Source organism: Pseudophryne corroboree, chromosome 6 (genome assembly GCF_028390025.1).
Source record: "Pseudophryne corroboree isolate aPseCor3 chromosome 6, aPseCor3.hap2, whole genome shotgun sequence".
NCBI classification, from domain to species: domain Eukaryota; kingdom Metazoa; phylum Chordata; class Amphibia; order Anura; family Myobatrachidae; genus Pseudophryne; species Pseudophryne corroboree.
In genome coordinates, this window is record NC_086449.1 from 780,861,198 (window position 1) to 780,880,509 (window position 19,312).

Here is a 19,312-nt window from a genome sequence, read left to right on the forward strand (position 1 = left end):
ATACTTCCTATATGCCAGCTGGTTGATGATAACTATGCAATCTTTGATTCTTTTGCAGTATGGTTAACAATGTTTCTATAAATGCGAAGGGTCTTAATTCCCCACATAAGAGGAAGTTAGCAATTAATTATTTTCATAAAATTAAGGCTCAGATCATAGCCGTCCAAGAGACGCATTTTATTAAATCTGCCCCTCCACGGTTTACTAATATGAGATTTCCCCATTGCTATTTGGCCAATGGACCAGCGAAGAAGGTGGGGGTGGCAATTTTAGTGTCTCAACATTGCGCATTTTCCCTCACGTCACAATACTGCGACCCTGAGGGGAGAATTCTAATTTTAGTGGGTACTCTTGAAAATAAAGAGGTGACGATAGTTTCCAAGCAATTAGCATTTTGTAGGAAACTCTGTGCTAAGGTACAACAATTGGCCAAGGGTGCTTTACTTCTCTTGGGAGACTTTAATTTGACCCTTGACCCTTTGGTTGATAACTCTGGCAAGCGGCCCTCACTCTCCAGTCAGCTCCATAGGAATGCAAAGGGCTTCCGTCAATTATTAGCGGAAAATGATCTTTTACACCTTTGGCGCGTTAAACACCCAATGGACAGAGACTACACATTTTATTCTCCAGTACATGCCTCTTATTCCAGAATAGACCTAGCTTTAGCAGATAAGTGGACTCTACAGTCCATCCGTAAAATTTCCATTCTCCCCATGTCATGGTCGGATCACTCCCCACTATTCATCGAATGGGCTATTAGTAGTAGAAAGATTACCCCGGCCCCCTGGCGCTTAGGTAAACAAAGTCTTCTTCAGCCGGAGACCAAGCAGGCTATCCAAACCACTATGGATTATTACCTCTCTGAGAACTCTCCTCGGGAGACATCCGTCTTCACATTCTGGTGTGCCCTCAAAGCAGTAACACGAGGGACAGCGATTCAAACAGCGGCTAAACTTAAAATAAGAATTTACTTACCGATAATTCTATTTCTCGTAGTCCGTAGTGGATGCTGGGGACTCCGTCAGGACCATGGGGTTTAGCGGCTCCGCAGGAGACAGGGCACAATAATAAAAGCTTTAGGATCAGGTGGTGTGCACTGGCTCCTCCCCCTATGACCCTCCTCCAAGCCTCAGTTAGGATACTGTGCCCGGACGAGCGTGCATAATAAGGAAGGATATTGAATCCCGGGTAAGACTCATACCAGCCACACCAATCACACCGTACAACCTGTGATCTGAACCCAGTTAACAGTATGATAACAACGAAGGAGCCTCTGAAAAGATGGCTCACAACAAGAATAACCCGATTTTTGTAACAATAACTATGTACAAGTATTGCAGACAATCCGCACTTGGGATGGGCGCCCAGCATCCACTACGGACTACAAGAAATAGAATTATCGGTAAGTAAATTCTTATTTTCTCTAACGTCCTAAGTGGATGCTGGGGACTCAATCAGGACCATGGGGATTATACCAAAGCTCCCAAACGGGCGGGAGAGTGCGGATGACTCTGCAGCACCGAATGAGAGAACTCCAGGTCCTCCTCAGTCAGGGTGTGCCCCTGACCAAGTAGCAGCTCGGCAAAGTTGTAAAGCCGAGACCCCTCGGGCAGCCGCCCAAGATGAGCCCACTTCCTTGTGGAATGGGCTTTTACTGATTTTGGCTGTGGCAAGCCTGCCACAGAATGTGCAAGCTGAATTGTACTACAAATCCAGCGAGCAATCGTCTGCTTAGAAGCAGGAACACCCATCTTGTTGGGTGCATACAGGCTAAACAGCGAGTCAGATTTTCTGACTCCAGTCGTCCTGGAAACATATATTTTCAGGGCCCTGACAACGTCAAGTAACTTGGAGTCCTCCAAGTCCCTAGTAGCCGCAGGTACCACAATAGGTTGGTTCATGTGAAAAACAGAAAACACCTTAAGGAGAAATTGAGGACGAGTCCTCAATTCTGCCCTGTCAGAATGAAAAATTAAGTAAGGGCTTTTATATGATAAAGCCGCCCATTCTGACACACGCCTGGCTGAAGCCAGGGCTAATAGAATCTTCACCTTCCATGTGAAATATTTTAATTCCACAGTGGTGAGTGGATCAAACCAATGTGACTTTAGGAAACTCAAAACAACATTGAGATCCCATGGTGCCACTGGAGGCACAAAAGGAGGCTGTATATGCAGTACCCCTTTTACAAACGTCTGAACTTCAGGCACTGAAGCCAGTTCTTTCTGGAAGAAATTCGACAGGGTCGAAATTTGAACCTTAATGGACCCTAATTTTAGGCCCATAGACAGTCCTGTTTTCAGGAAATGTAGGAAACGACCCAGTTGGAATTCCTCTGTAGGGACCTTCTTGGCCTCACACCACGCAACATATTTTCGCCAAATGCGGTGAAAATGTTTTGCGGTTACATCCTTCCTGGCTTCGACCAGGGTAGGGATGACTTCATCTGGAATGCCCTTTCAGGATCCGGCGTTCAACTGCCATGCCGTCAAACGCAGCTGCGGTAAGTCTTGGAACAGACAAGGCCCCTGCTGGAGCAGGTCCTTTCTTAAAGGTAGAGGCCACGGTTCTTCCGTGAGCATCTCTTGAAGTTCCGGGTACCAAGTCCTTCTTGACCCATCCGGAACCACGAGTATCGTTCTTACTCATCTCCTTCTTATGATTCTCAGTACTTTTGGTATGAGATGCATAGGAGGGAACACATACCCTGACTGGTACACCCACAGTGTTACCAGAGCGTCCACCGCTATTGCCTGAGGGTCCCTTGACCTGGCGCAATATTTGTCTAGTTTTTTGTTCAGGCGGGACGCCATCATGTCCACCTTTGGTTTTTCCCAACGGTTTACAATCATGTGGAAGACTTCCCGCTGAAGTCCCCACTCACCCGGGTGGAGGTTATGCCTGCTGAGGAAGTCTGCTTCCCAGTTTTCCACTCCTGGAATTAACACTGCTGAGAGTGTTATCACATGATTTTTCGCCCAGCGAAGAATCCTTGCAGTTTCTGCCATTTCCCTCCTGCTTCATGTGCCGCCCTGTCTGTTTACGTGGGCGACTGCCGTGATGTTGTCCCACTGGATCAATACCGGCTGACCTTGAAGCAGAGGTCTTGCTAAGCTTAGAGCCTTGTAAATTGCCCTTAGCTCCAGTATATTTATGTGGAGAGAAGTCTCCAGACTTGATCACACTCCCTGGAAATTTTTTTTTTTTTTTCTTGTGTGACTGCTCCCCAGCCACTCAGGCTGGCATCCGTGGTCACCAGGACCCAGTCCTGAATGTCGAATCTGCGGCCCTTTCCTAGATGAGCACTCTGCAGCCACCGCAGAAGAAAACACCCTTGTCCTTGGAGACAGGGTTATCCGCTGATGCATCTGAAGATGCGATCCGGACCATTTTCCCAGCAGATTCCACTGAAAGGTTCTTGCGTGAAATCTACCGAATGGGATCGCTTTGTAAGAAACCACCATTTTTCACAGGACCCTTGTGCAATGATGCACTGATACTTTTCCTGGTTTTAGGAGGTTCCTGACTAGCTCGGATAACTCCCTGGCCTTCTTCTCCGGGAGAAAACATCCTTTTCTGGACTGTGTCCAGAATCATTCCTAGGAACATTAGACGTGTCGTCGGAAAAAGCTGCGATTTTGGAATATTTAGAATCCACTCGTGCTGTCGTAGAACTACTTGAGATAGTGCTACTCCGACCGCCAACTGTTCTCTGGACCTTGCCCTTATCAGGAAAGCGTCCATATTTCTTTTAGGAAGAATCATCATTTCGGCCATTACCATGGTAAAGACCCGGGGTGCCGTGGACAATCCAAACGGCAGCTTCTGAACTGATAGTGACAGTTCTGTACCACGAACCTGAGATACCCTTAGTGAGAAGGGCAAAATTTGGACATGTAGGTAAGCGTCCCTGATATCCAGTGACACCATATCGTCCTGGTTCGCTATCACTGCTCTGAGTGACTCCATCTTGATTTGAACCCTTGTATGTAATTGTTCAAATCTTTTAGATCTCACCGAGCCGTTTGGCTTCAGTACCACAATATAGTGTGGAATAATACCCCTTCCCTTGTTGTAGGAGGGGTACTTTGATTATCACCTGCTGGGAATACAGCCTGTGAATTTTTTCCCAATACTGCCTCCCTGTCGGAGGGAGACGTTGGTAAAGCAGACTTCAGGAACTTGTGAGGGGAAGACGTCTCGAATTTCCAATGTACACCTGGGATACTACGTGTAGGATCCAGGAGTCCACTTGCGAGTGAGCCCACTGCGTGCTGAAACTCTTGAGATGACCCCCCACCGCACCTGAGTCCGCTTGTATGGCCCCAGCGTCATGCTGCGGACTTGGCAGAAGCTGTGGAGGACTTCTGTTCCTGGGAATGGGCTGCCTGCTGCAGTCTTCTTCCCTTTCCTCTAACCCTGGGCAGATATGACTGGCCTTTTGCCCACCTGCCTTTATGGGTACGAAAGGACTGAGACTGAAAAGACTGTGTCCTTTTCTGCTGAGATGTGACTTGGGGTAACAAAAGTGGATTTTCCAGCTGTTGCCATGGCCACCAGGTCCGATGGACCGCCCCTTTATACGGCAATACTTCCATGTGCCGTCTGGAATCTGCATCACCTGACCACTGTCGTGTCTATAAACATCGTCTGGCAGATATGGACATCACATCTACTCTTGATGCCAGAATGCAAATATCCCTCTGCGCATCTCGCATATATAGAAATGCATCCTTAAAATGCTCTATAGTCAATAAAATATTGTTCCTGTCAAGGGTATCAATATTTTCAGTCAGGAAATCCGACCAAGCCCCCCCAGCGTTGCACATCCAGGCTGAGGCGATTGCTGGTCGTAGTATAACACCAGTATGTGTGTATATACTTTTTAGGATATTTTTCAGCTTCCTATCAGCTGGCTCTTTGAGGGCGGCCGTATCTGGAGACGGTAACGCCACTTGTTTTTATAAGCGTGTGAGCGCCTTATCCACCCTAAGGTGTGTTTCCCAACTCGCCCTCACTTCTGGCGGGAAAAGGTATACCTCCAATAATTTTCTATCGGAGAAAACCCACGTATCATCACACACTTTAATTTATCTGATTCAGGAAAAACTACAAGTAGATTATTCCCACCCTACATAATACCCTTATTTGTGGTACTTGTAGTATCAGAAATATGTAACACCTCCTTCATTGCCCTTAACATGTAACGTGTGGCCCTAAAGGAAAATACGTTTGTTTCTTCACCGTCGACACTGAAGTCAGTGTCCGTGTCTGTGTCTGTGTCGACCAACTGAGGTAAATGGGCGTTTTTACAAGCCCCTGACGGTGTCTGAGACGCCTGGACAGGTACTAATTTGTTTGCCGGCCGTCTCATGTCGTCAACCGACCTTGCATCGTGTTGACATTATCACGTAATTCCTAAATAAGCCATCCATTCCGGTGTCGACTCCCTAGAGAGTGACATCACCAATACAGGCAATTTGCTCCGCCTCCTCACCAACATCGTCCTCCTACATGTCGACACACACGTACCGACACACAGCACACACACAGGGAATGCTCTGATAGAGGACAGGACCCCACTAGCCCTTTGGGGAGACAGAGGGAGAGTTTGCCAGCACACACCAAAAACGCTATAATTATACAGGGACAACCCCTTATACAAGTGTTTTCCCTTATAGCATTTTCACATATGTAATCATATCGCCAAATAAGTGCCCCCCCTCTCTGTTTTAACCCTGTTTCTGTAGTGCAGTGCAGGGGAGAGCCTGGGAGCCTTCCTCACAGCAGAGCTGAGCAGGAAAATGGCGCCGTGTGCTGAGGAGAATAGGCCCCGCCCCCTAAAACGGCGGGCTCTTCTCCCGGAGTTTGTGAGTTCTGGCAGGGGTTAAATACATCCATATAGCCTCAAGGGCTATATGTGATGTATTTTAGCCATAAAAAAGGTATAATACATTGCTGCCCAGGGCGCCCCCCCCAGCGCCCTGCACCCTCAGTGACCGCTGGTATGAAGTGTGCTGACAACAATGGCGCACAGCTGCAGTGCTGTGCGCTACCTTATGAAGACTGAAAGTCTTCTGCCGCCTGTTTCTGGACCTCTGGACCTCTTCAACTTCGGCATCTGCAAGGGGGGTCGGCGGCACGGCTCCGGGACGAACCCCAGGGTGAGACCTGTGTTCCGACTCCCTCTGGAGCTAATGGTGTCCAGTAGCCTAAGAAGCAAATCCATCCTGCACGCAGGTGAGTTTACTTCTCTCCCCTAAGTCCCTCGTAGCAGTGAGCCTGTTGCCAGCAGGACTCACTGAAAATAAAAAACCTAACTTAAACTTTTATTCTAAGCAGCTCAGGAGAGCCACCTAGATTGCACCCTTCTCGGCCGGGCACAAAAATCTAACTGAGGCTTGGAGGAGGGTCATAGGGGGAGGAGCCAGTGCACACCACCTGATCCTAAAGCTTTTATTATTGTGCCCTGTCTCCTGCGGAGCCGCTAAACCCCATGGTCCTGACGGAGTCCCCAGCATCCACTTAGGACGTTAGAGAAAAGGGAATATCGTAAAAAATTTGAACAAGCTGAGCTTGCAGTCGCTTCCTTGGAGAGCTCTCACAAGGCACATCCACATGATAAAACCCTTCTTAAATCATTGCAGGAAGCCAGAGAGGCGGTAAACGTTTTCTATTTAGCGGAAGTCCAACGCAACCTGCATAGACTGAACCAAAAATTCTATGTTTATGGTAACCGGGCTGGTAGGATGCTGGCGAGGAAGTTGAGGGGCAGGAAAGCTAAGGAAAAAATTCACATTATCCATTCGGATAGGGGCAGGAGAGTCTATGATCCTGACGAAATTGCGAAAGTCTTTGCATCTTATTATGCCAAACTATATAACTTGAAGAAGGATTCCTCCACTTTTCAACCTTCAGGCACGGATGTTCAGAATTTTCTGGGCAAATTTCCCCTCCCTTCACTGTCACCGGAGTATTGTAGCTCTCTTAGTGCGCCTTGGACTTTAGCGGAAATCGAAAAGGCTATTGACTTCCTTTCAGCAGATAAGGCCCCGGGACCCGACGGTTATCCTTCTGGTTTCTATAAATCTTTTAAGGAGAGTTTTGGCCCCGGTTCTCTTATCAGTGTTTAATGAAGCCTCAGAAGTTGGACGCTTCCCCAAGGAAATGCTGGAAGCTCGAATCATCACCATCCCCAAACCGGGAAAAACTCCCACCTCAGTCCAAAATTTTAGACCAATTGCTCTATTAAATACGGATTTAAAACTTTATGCCAAATTAATTGCCAACCGTATCAGTCCCCTCCTCCCCTCTCTTATCAACCCTGATCACGTGGGCTTCGTCTTAAACAGACAGGCCCCAGATAATACGCGAAGGGTGATTAATGTCATTGAACATTCTGCCTGTAGAAAAGAACCCCTCCTAGTTCTGTCTCTGGATGCCGAAAAGGCGTTCGATAGGTTGAACTGGGACTTTATGAGATTAACTCTGGACAAATTTGGCTTCTCTGGAAGGATCTTAGACTCTATCCTGGCTCTCTATTCCACGCCCTGTGCGAGGGTCTTTGTTAATGGATGTCTTGCTTCACCCTTTAATATCTCTAATGGCACTCGTCAGGGCTGCCCGTTATCTCCTATTATTTTTGCGTTGGCGATAGAACCCCTGGCTGCTTGCATTAGATCCCGGGACTCGATTAGGGGCCCTATTATAGGGGACATTTCCCACAAAATCAGCTTATTTGCGGACAATATTTTATAATATTTTATTATGTCTTTCTGATCCTGAGACTTCCTTGCCAGTTCTTCATGCCGTTCTTCAAGACTTTTCGGATGTTTCCTTTTATAAATTAAATACTAATAAAACTGAGGCCCTCCCACTCAATATATCTCCGACTGTGGTCTCTAGGTTGAAGGAATCGTACAAATATGCCTGGAAGTCCTGGTTCTTGAGATATCTAGGGATTAATTTATCCAGTGAAGATAATTTAATTGAATGTAATTATGCCCCATTATTAAAAGCCTTTACGGAGCTGACTGGGGAGTGGATGCTACAGGAGGTGTCTTGGCTGGGTAGGATTGCCGCTGCCAAGATGGTCTTATTGCCAAAATTAATGTATCTGTTTCACGCCATACCAAGACCCCTTCCCAAACTCTTCTATAATAAATTTAACCAGGTCCTGATTAGATACGTGTGGGGAGGCTCTAGGCCGAAAATTGCTAAAAAGATTCTTATTCTGCCCAAACAATCCAGTGGGATAGCTTTCCCAGACATAGAAAAGTACCATGCTGCTTGTCTGTTAAGTCAGTCTAGAGACTGGTTTGACACCTTGAGCCTGAAACCTTGGGTTATTCTGGAAGCTTCTTATTTGAACACTGTTACTCTTCCTGATTTGTTTTGGTTGCCACCCTCTGCTGCCCAAAGCTGGTCCGGATCTTGCAAGTCTATTAAAACGACCCTAGATTCATGGTGTGATGCCCAGTAGCTGTCCCAGCCACTCCTGGACCCCTTCTACCCACCAGGGGTTAATGTGTCTGGCCGGAGGGCTAGCTGAGGGGGGGGGGGGGCACTAAGACCCAGTGCCTCCAGCCTAAAAGGAACGCGGAGATTGGCTGCGGGCAGAGCGGGAAAAAGGAGGGCGGGATTGGCGCCTGGTGTGACTGAGCGGGAGAGAAGGAGAAGGCAGCCGCGAGCAGAGAGCGAGGAGGAGCTGACCGGGAGAGCAAAGGGAGACGCGGTGTGCGCCCTGAGGAGAGCCGCAGCCGTGCCGAGGAGAGTCGCCGGCTGTGATCAGCGAGCTGGGTTCCGACCGCGGCCACCAGTCTCCCGCTGCGCTGAGGAGAGCCGCCGAGCACAAGAGAGGACACGCTGCCGCTGACCGCCAGGCAGCGAGGGGTGACGTCACGCTGCAGCCGGGAAGAGACTACTCTGCATAGAACCGGGAGCGGGACAGATACGGTTGGAGAGTGTTACAACGCAGTTGTGATCAGGTACCTGCTTCCCCAATGTTGTGCCCCTGTAATAACTGGGACTCTATTAAAGGCAACCCCTTTCACTTTAAGCCACTGCAGTACTAGCTCAGTACAGTGCCTTGGACGCTGACAGCCTCCTATTAGCTCACACCGTGCCCCAGACCTCACGGCCAGTTAAATGCCGCTCACCTCATGGAGGGACCTTTCCAGGGACACTCAGGGGTATACCTCTTTCCCCATGTTCGACATTCCTCTGATACTGCATGCAGCTACACAGGAGTAGAGAAAACAGACGTCAGTGCCCGTACGTAGCGATTGGCTTATATACCAGTAAAGGAGTAATACGTCCAACCCATGCGCCCCTTGTGTGCCCACTGACAATTTTATTGGCCCCTGGAGCCCCAGACAGGAACAGCACATTAGGTTGTAACCTACACAGGACTCCGAGCCACCGCAGTGCCCTGGCTAGTGTAACCCGGGGTCACTACAGTACCCACTCATCGTTCAACCCTCCGCGTGGCCACTGGGGATCACTCAAAAGACTTTTCGCTTGGCGTTATCTGCCAGGACACATACTTGAGATACTCAGGGTTGAGTACAGGTTCTGAGACTACTGTTGCTGGATTCGCAGCGCCATCTAGTGGCATATCAATATACTAATTGAACAATCTTGAACCAAGGTTTTTGTGGAATGATGCTTTTAGTATTGATGTTTGGAAATGCATTCATGTTAATGTGATATGTTTACATTGCAATTGTTGTGTGATACGAGATGATGTACCTTACCGTAGTGTGCCAGGTTTATTGACCAGCAACCCAAGTTACAAAAAGAAAAAAGAGGCCACCTAATTGCAATAAACCTTTGTTACCGTATCCCACTGTGGTGAAGCTTGTTTGCCTTGGGGGGTGCTGTTCGTGCTGGGGTGTCTCCGTCCCCTCTGCCCAGGTCCCACGCAGGTGTTCTACACAGATTCCGGCAGACGTCGCTGCAAGTACCAACAGAACGACCAGACAGGCCGCAACTTGGTAGACGGAAAACTCCAGGTACTTTTATACTATTACAATGGCATAAACTAGTGTCTTCTTCGGAAGAGATTGTATTACCGTCCCCCTGTCTGTCGTTATCCGCTCTTATGTCATTGATTCCTAATATTTCCCTTGTGGATTGGATTCGGAAGGGCCTCTCCACTGTGGGCGATTTTTTTATAGGTGACGTCTTGATGTCCTTTTCTCAAATACAAGAGAGATTTGGGATTCGGACCCAAGACTTTTTCAAATATTTGCAGGTGAGAAGTTGGTTACACTCACTTGCTCCGCATCTTCACAAACCTTCTTTTCCGGCTTACATTAAAAGCCGACTGGAGACGCCCTCACATAAATATGGGAAATACGTGGTGGTATCAATTTTAATTAACTGACAACACACAGTCTAAATTCAAACTCAGATTCTATGGGAAAGAGATTTGAATAGATCCTTTACTGATGCAGAATGGGACAGTATATTTAGGTCTCGTTTTAAAGTCTCCAAATGTATTAACCACTCCGAAATGTTCTATAAGCTTATACAGAGGGCCTACTTCACCCCTGAAAGACAAAATAGAATCTGGCCTTCACAATCTAAACTATGTTGGAGGAAATGTGGCTCAACAGGGGATATCTTTCATATCTTCTGGGCGTGCCCACTTATACAACCACTTTGGAGAGAGGTTTTCAGTATGGTTAGCATGATTTTAGGATTCACCATCCCCCTGGACCCAGCTTTAGCATTATTTCATTTGTTCGTAGACCACCTCTCTATAGGTGATCGTTACGTCTTGGGGCATATTCTGATAGCTACTAAAGCTGCTATAGCCCAATTGTGGAAATCTGAGAATCTCCCTTCTCTAGCGTTTATTCAAAATAAGATTCACAAACATTTTATTTTTGAAACAGCCGAAGCTAAATACTCTTCCTCAGCTAATTCTATTCACCTGAAATGGTAAGGTGGTCCGACTATAGGGGGGGGGGGGGGGGAGGGGAGGGGAGGGGGGCTGACTGTCTATAGCTCTCCAATTGATTTATCTGTGCTTCACCCCACCTAGATTGACCTCTTTAAGAATGTTGTGTTATCAGACAATTTAAAAAAAACATTTTTTTTCCCTTTTTGTTGGTTTGTGCTAAGCCTCTTTTTTGTTTTTTTCTCTTCTTCTTGATTCTGAACGCCCAATGTAACCAATTGTATATTCATCCAACTGTGCGTTAAAAGTGCTTTGATTATGGTAACCATTCCGGACTACCCCTATGTTCCCCTTTACTCTTTTTTCTGTTCCCCATTTCTGTGTGAAAATTTTTCAATAAAAATCTAATGTTAGCGCTTTTATACTAATAACTAATAAAACAGCACCAAATTACTGTGCCCCCCCTTCCGCCATTTTGCACCCTGTTACTTGTACAGCAGTGTAGGAGGTCAGGACCAGCTGAAGAGAAAATGGTGCTGATGAGAGCTGAGGGCTAAGCCACGCCCCCTTAATGGCGCACTTCAGCCCCGCTATATTTCAAATCTTTATACTGGCGGGGGTCCGGTTTTCGTGCCCAGGCACTGTAAGCCTCTTTTGCCAGTCTATTTATTTAGGTTTCATGCTGCCCAAGGCAGCCCCCCCCGCTGTAGTGCCGCTGTGTGTGTGGGAGCATGCAGGGCCGAAACTAGGATTTTTGTCACCCGGGGCAAGGTAGTCATTTGACACCCCCCCCCCCCCCCCCCCCCACAAAAAAAATATAAAAAATATTTTACAATAAATAAATAAAAATAATAAAATAAAATAGATAAAATAAAAAATAAATTAATAAAAATATATTATATATATATATATATATATATATATATCTCTTTCAGAACTTTTTTACCCGAGAAACTGCCTTTTCTAACATAAATTTCATATCCAGGAAAAAGTGTCCCCATTTTACACAGTACGACAGGCAAGTGTCCCCATTCCCCATTTTACACATTGCGGCAGACAGGTGTCCCCATTTTACACATTGCGGCAGGAAAAAGTGTCCCCATTTTACACATTGCGGCAGGAAAAAGTGTCCCCATTTTACACATTGCGGCAGGCACAGGTCCCCATTTTACACAGTAGGCTGGCAAGTGTCCCCATTTTACACATAGCGGCAGGCACAGGTCCCCATTTTACACAGTACGCTGGCAAGTGTCCCCATTTTACACATTGCGGCAGGCACAGGTCCCCATTTTACACATTGCGGCAGGCACAGGTCCCCATTTTACACAGTACGCTGGCAAGTGTCCCCATTTTACACATAGCGGCAGGCACAGGTCCCCATTTTACACAGTACGCTGGCAAGTGTCCCCATTTTACACATAGCGGCAGGCACAGGTCCCCATTTTACACATAGCGGCAGGCACAGGTCCCCATTTTACACAGTACGCTGGCAAGTGTCCCCATTTTACACATTGCGGCAGACAGGTGTCCCCATTTTACACATTGCGGCAGGAAAAAGTGTCCCCATTTTACACATTGCGGCAGGAAAAAGTGTCCCCATTTTACACATTGCGGCAGGCACAGGTCCCCATTTTACACAGTACGCTGGCAAGTGTCCCCATTTTACACATAGCGGCAGACACAGGTCCCCATTTTACACAGTACGCTGGCAAGTGTCCCCATTTTACACATAGCGGCAGGCACAGGTCCCCATTTTACACAGTACGCTGGCAAGTGTCCCCATTTTACACATTGCGGCAGACAGGTGTCCCCATTTTACACATTGCGGCAGGCACAGGTCCCCATTTTACACAGTACGCGGGCAAGTGTCCCCATTTTACACATTGCGGCAGGAAAAAGTGTCCCCATTTTACACATTGCGGCAGACAGGTGTCCCCATTTTACACATTGCGGCAGGAAAAAGTGTCCCCATTTTACACATTGCGGCAGGAAAAAGTGTCCCCATTTTACACATTGCGGCAGGAAAAAGTGTCCCCATTTTACACATTGCGGCAGGCACAGGTCCCCATTTTACACAGTACGCTGGCAAGTGTCCCCATTTTACACATAGCGGCAGGCACAGGTCCCCATTTTACACAGTACGCTGGCAAGTGTCCCCATTTTACACATAGCGGCAGGCACAGGTCCCCATTTTACACAGTACGCTGGCAAGTGTCCCCATTTTACACATAGCGGCAGGCACAGGTCCCCATTTTACACAGTACGCTGGCAAGTGTCCCCATTTTACACATTGCGGCAGGCACAGGTCCCCATTTTACACATTGCGGCAGGCACAGGTCCCCATTTTACACAGTACGCTGGCAAGTGTCCCCATTTTACACAGTACGCTGGCAAGTGTCCCCATTTTACACATTGCGGCAGGCACAGGTCCCCATTTTACACAGTACGCTGGCAAGTGTCCCCATTTTACACATAGCGGCAGGCACAGGTCCCCATTTTACACAGTACGCTGGCAAGTGTCCCCATTTTACACATAGCGGCAGGCACAGGTCCCCATTTTACACAGTACGCAGGCACAGGTCCCCATTTTACACAGTACGCTGGCAAGTGTCCCCATTTTACACATTGCGGCAGGCACAGGTCCCCATTTTACACAGTACGCTGGCAAGTGTCCCCATTTTACACATAGCGGCAGGCACAGGTCCCCATTTTAAACAGTACGCTGGCAAGTGTCCCTATTTTACACATTGCGGCAGGCACAGGTCCCCATTTTACACAGTACGCTGGCAAGTGTCCCCATTTTACACATTGCGGCAGGCACAGGTCCCCATTTTACACAGTACGCTGGCAAGTGTCCCCATTTTACACATAGCGGCAGGCACAGGTCCCCATTTTACACAGTACGCTGGCAAGTGTCCCCATTTTACACATAGCGGCAGGCACAGGTCCCCATTTTACACATAGCGGCAGGCACAGGTCCCCATTTTACACATTGCGGCAGGTGATGGAGGGAGAGAGAGAGAGAGGAAGAGAGAGGGGCTGACTTACATTTGAAGCGGTTCTCGCCGCTCTTCAGCCGCCTCTCCCTCCTCGTCTGCGCGGCTCCGGGCTCCCCCTTCTCCCTCCTCCGGCGGGGTTTCGTGGAATGACGCGTTTGCGCCGTGACGTCACGACGCAATCGCGTCATTCCGCGAAACCCCGCCCCCCGAGCTGGGCACTCGGGAGAAGGGGTTTTTTAAAAGTAAGTGCCGCGGCGGGTGTTAGGGGGTCTCGGCGCCCCCTCCAATCTGGCGCCCAGGTCGCCTGCCCCCCTAGCCCCCCCTAGTTTCGGCCCTGGAGCATGGCACGCAGCGCGGCCGCTGTGCGGTACCTCAAAGCCGTCACTGAAGTCTTCTGATCTTATTCTACTCACCCTTCTTCTGACTTCTGGCTCTGCAAGGGGGTGACGGCAGGGCTGTTTCTAGCCAATTTGGCTCCCAGTGCGAGATTTCAAAATGCACTCCCACCCCCCCCCCCCAATAGATATAAAAACGAAAAATGCGCGGGCTCCCGACAAGGGCGTGTGGTCTCATTAAAATGGGCATGGTCTCATTAAAATGGGTGTGGCCTCATCTGATATCACGGCCACCACAGGGAGAAAAAAAATACCCCATTTTGCACACTACGGCAGGCAAGACTCCCCATTTTACACATTACGCAGGCACATGTCCCCATTTTACTTAGTGCGGCAGGCACGTGTCCCCATTTTACACAGTAGGCAGGCAAGAGTCCCCATTTTACATATTGCGGCAGGCAAGAGCCCCCATTTTACACATTGCGGCAGGCACGTGTCCCCATTTTACAAGGTACGCAGGCAAGAGTCACCATTTTACATATTGCGGCAGGCAAGAGTCCCCATTTACACAGTGCAGCAGGCAAGTGTCCCCAATTACACAGTGCAGCAGGCAAGAGTCCAAATTTTACACAGTGTGGCAGGCAAGTGTCAAGTGGGGGGGAAGGAAGGGAGAGAGAGGGGGGGAGAGAGAGAGACAACTTACATATGAAGGATCTTCCCGCTCTTCGGGTTGGCCGTCTTTGCTTCCTCGCGCCTCCTCCTTCCAGCTTCCTCGCACCTCCTCCTTCCAGCCCTCCTCCGTCTTCCCGAGTACTCCTGCTCGGGGGGCGGAGTTTTGCGGAATGACACGATTGCGTCGTGACGTCACGACGCAACCGCGTCATTCCGCGAAACTCCGCCCCCCGAGCAAGAGTACTCTGAAAGACAGAGGACAGGGAAACCGGGACCTGCAAAGTGCCGCGGCGGGCGCCCCGTGCGGTTGCACGGCTCGCCCGCCGCAAGAAACGGCACTGACGAGCATCTAGGCGTACCTAGCGATCAGACCCTCTGGAGATAATGGTGTCCAGTAGCCTAAGAAGCAGAGCCTTGAAACTCACAGAAGTAGGTCTGACTTCTCTCCCCTAAGTCCCACGATGCAGGGAGCCTGTTTCCAGCAGGTCTCCCTGAAAATAATAAACCTAACATAAAGTCTTTTTCTGAGAAACTCTGGAGAACTCCTCAGTGTGCATCCAGTCTCACTGGGCACAGAATCTAACTGGAGTCTGGAGGAGGGGTATAGAGGGAGGAGCCAGTTCACACCCCTTTTAAAGTCTTAAAGTGCCCATGTCTCCTGCGGATCCCGTCTATACCCCATGGTTCTTGAAGCATCCACAGTATCCTCTAGGACGTATGAGAAATAAAGAAAATGATTGCTCTTGATTCTAGTATTATTAAGATTAATGTTGGCATGGCTTTATTCTTAGATGATTAATGCTTGTTTGGTCTTTTGCCTCTTTTATGTTACTCTTCCAAACATACTATACTTGTATTTCATTTTTTCAATGACAGGTTGCCGGATTCTTTAAAGGAATGTCTTTCCCTTTGGCCAGTATTGCAGTTTACAACTCAGTGGTGTTTGGGGTCTTCAGTAATACCCAAAGGTTGATTCGAAGGTATCGGAACACAAGCCAAACGCGGTCTCCTGACCTCATAGACTTGACGGTGGCAAGCATGTTAGCGGGATGTGTCTCTGTGGGAATTGGCGGGCCAGTAGACCTGGTAAAGATAAAACTACAAATGCAGACCTTATCTGCTACCTCAGGTGGGTAAAGCATTTCAATAGTTGTCATCGTAAATTCATTTTATTACTAATCAGTGGCAGTTGTAGAGGTGGGGCTGCAGCACAGTCCAAAATTAACTCAGGGGAGCCTCATCAACTGCCAGTGTGTCCCAGCCGTCGATGTTTGGCAGTGTTTGGAGTGGCAGTTGGTGTCGGCTCCCCTATTTGAATTTTGTACTGTGCTGCAGCCCCACCTCTGCAACTGTCACTGTTGCTAATTATATCTCTTTGTTTTATAATGCTGCAAGGCACAATAAAAATGCTGGCCAAACATGATACATTCCCTCATCTCTTCCTTCGTATGTACGCCAGGCACTATATTACAGTGATTGCAGGGGCTCCTTGACACCCTGCTTTTCTCTGTTTGTACCAGTTAGCTAATGGCTACGATACATGCTGCCTCAGAGTACATTGTAGTGGAATGCATGGAGTATACAGGACTCTGGGCAGCTATGTTACAGAGTCAGCTGATCGCAGTAATGCCCAATGGGAACCCTGGAATTGCTCAGCTGATTACTCTCACCAATAGCAGACTGTCTCAGGGTATATAAGTGGGATCCTGGAAACAGGAAGGCACCTGAACAACTTCCTTCTTCAGTGCATGTTGTTGTGTGTTGCTGCTTCAGGTTCCAGGCTCCACTCTGTGTCTCCATGTGTTCACCAGAGAATTTCAACATCGATCCAACATCGACTGCTATTTCAAGTGTCTTCTAGTTCTTCAGTGTCTCAAGTACCAAGTGCCATCGCTTAACATCGATAGCTTCTTCAAGAATCTTCTAGTTCTTCTGTGTCTCAAGTACAGAGTGCCATCGGTTACCATCAATTTCTTCTTCAAGTGTTTTCTAGTTCTTCAGTATCTCAAGTACCAAGTGCCATCAGTTGCCATCGATTGCATCTTCAGATACCGGTGCCATCGGTCAGCATCAACTGCTTCTCCAGATACTGAGTGGTCATCATCGATTGCTTCTTCAAGCGTCTTCTAGTTTTCCAGTATCTCTAATACCGAGTGCTATCGGTCACTGTCGACTGCTATTCAGATATCAAGTACTGTCAGTCACCATCGATTGTTTCTTCAAGTTCCTTCTAGTTCTCTTAATTCATCAAAGACTTATTCATATACCACAGACTATCATTTGTTATTTATCCTCTGACTCCTCATCTATTACCAGGTATCTGCCCAGGGGGCCTTGACCTGCCTATCTGGAGCCGCAAAGCCCAAATCCCCATTGTAGGGGGTCACTGGTGAAAACCTTCTGTTGGGTTAGACTCCGCGCCTCTGGTCAGGTCTTATTAACATCTGGTATTAGCAGTACATGAGGAGATCATATATCCGACCCCCTCGTCTGTTGTGGCAATCCAACTCAGTAACCCCCTCTCACAAATCACCAGCTGAGTTCACAGGGACCCAGGACGTGACACTGCAAGCCATCAATTTACTTTTCTTTCGGAGCCTATGTCCTCACATGCCTACAATGATAAATACCCCAACATTTTTGTGCTGTATGTAAATAATAATAATAATAATAATAATAATAATAAAAAACAACAGACCCCATAGTACTTTTTGTTACACTTAACAAGGTAAAGGATGGGATGTGTCCAGGCAAAGTGGGAGAATGAAGCTCAGATGTAGACTTAAAGCTCTGCCTTTATCTACTCATCTCCATTTGCATAAAATGGCAATTATATAACGATACACATAACAATATTAACAATTCACTTCCTTTGATGGATCCCCACAGGGTTCTCTTACATTAGTTATCTAATCATATTGTCATGTCACAGGGACTTTGTTGATTCGGACCCTTAGATAGGCTGACCATACTAGCCCTTTAAACTGGGACACTCATGAATTATACATGTTCTGTGGCTGGATGAATTTAAGCCTGCATTGCACCTGGTTTTAATCAGCCACAGAACCTGTGTAATTCATGAGTGTCCCAGTTTAAAGGGCTAGTATGGTCAGCCTACCTTAGGTCTACTGGTTCAAGAGAGATGACCTGATTATGCTTCTCCTCATGCAAACCAGAGCTAAAGGCAGCAACTTAAGGCAGCTGAATGCAGATACACTAGCAGTGGCGGAAGTACCGGAGGCAATGGAGTCGGTTGCCGCCGGGCTCCAGCAGTGAAGGGGGCACCTTCTCCATTGCCTGTGGTGCACTTCCATCACTGTGCACCAGCAACTTCCACTGTATGAGAAAAGGGGATGTGGGGTTTGCTAGCGCCCGAACCGACCGACACCCCAGCTCCCGAGTCCCGCCCCCAGACTCTGCATGTTGATGGGATCTCTCCTGCTGACTCCCATGCTGCCCGGCTCTCGCCCGTGACCCCGGCTCCCGCCCCGATACTGCGGCTGGCCGGCTCCCACCCACTGACACTCCAGCTCCCGTCCCGACACCGCGGCTGCCCGGCTTGCTTCCGCAGACACACAGGCTCCCGCTGACACCGCGGCTGCCCGGCTCCCTCCCACAGACACACGGAACCAACTAACGCCGCTTCCTTCCCCTCCACTGTCCAGGAGCTGCTGCAATGTGGGGAGAAAGTTAACTGGTGAGAAGAAGGGACTGACGACTGGAGGGTCGGGACAATGGCTGTTAGCTTGTAAATGTATATGTATATGTGTGTGTGTGTGCATTTGTACAGTACATATGTGGCTGTGTGCGTATATGTATATATGTGATTGGGGTGTATGTGTGTCTGTGTATTTGTGTGTGTGTGTGTGTGTGTGTGTGTGTGTGTGGCTGTGTGCTGTGTGTATATATGGATGCTGTATGTGTATTTGTATACATGTGTGTACATGTGGCTGTGTTGGGGGGGGCACCATCATCTATTTCGCCTCAGGGCGTCTACTATAAACTTACGCCCCTGTACACTAGGCCTACCCTGAAAGGCTCTGCGGCACCCCTACCTGCTCTGTTATATCACTGTCTGCATCCAGGCTACTCCATAACCTTCCTGTAACATGGATGAGAGCAGAAAGTGAGCACTGCAGATGAGTGGGTGGGCTTTTATTAGCATTCTGATTGATTAGTGTTAATTACAATGGATTTCACATGTTGCTTTTTTGGAAGTAGTGCATTTGTCTCGATTTACGCATGACCTTGTTGGTGCTTTTGATGGGTTACATATACAGTATAGTATAAAATATAAGGGTTGTTCCATGTAAACATGCAAAAAAAATAATAATCAGTGCACTGATTCAGTGCATTGGGGTGCGACTTTGTCCCATTTTTTTTTTTTTGTGTGAAGTGGA

The 19,312-nt window shown here is 48.0% G+C and overlaps 1 protein-coding gene across 1 annotated transcript in view; it reads left to right on the top strand.

Moving 5' to 3' along the window:
* SLC25A48 (solute carrier family 25 member 48) overlaps window positions 1–19,312 on the top strand; it is a 162,471-nt gene that overhangs the window by 35,157 nt on the left and 108,002 nt on the right. Inside the window, exon 4 of the mRNA XM_063928741.1 lies at window positions 15,789–16,041. Coding sequence (XP_063784811.1) covers window positions 15,789–16,041 — 253 coding nt within the window. The remainder of the gene's footprint in view (window positions 1–15,788; window positions 16,042–19,312) is intronic.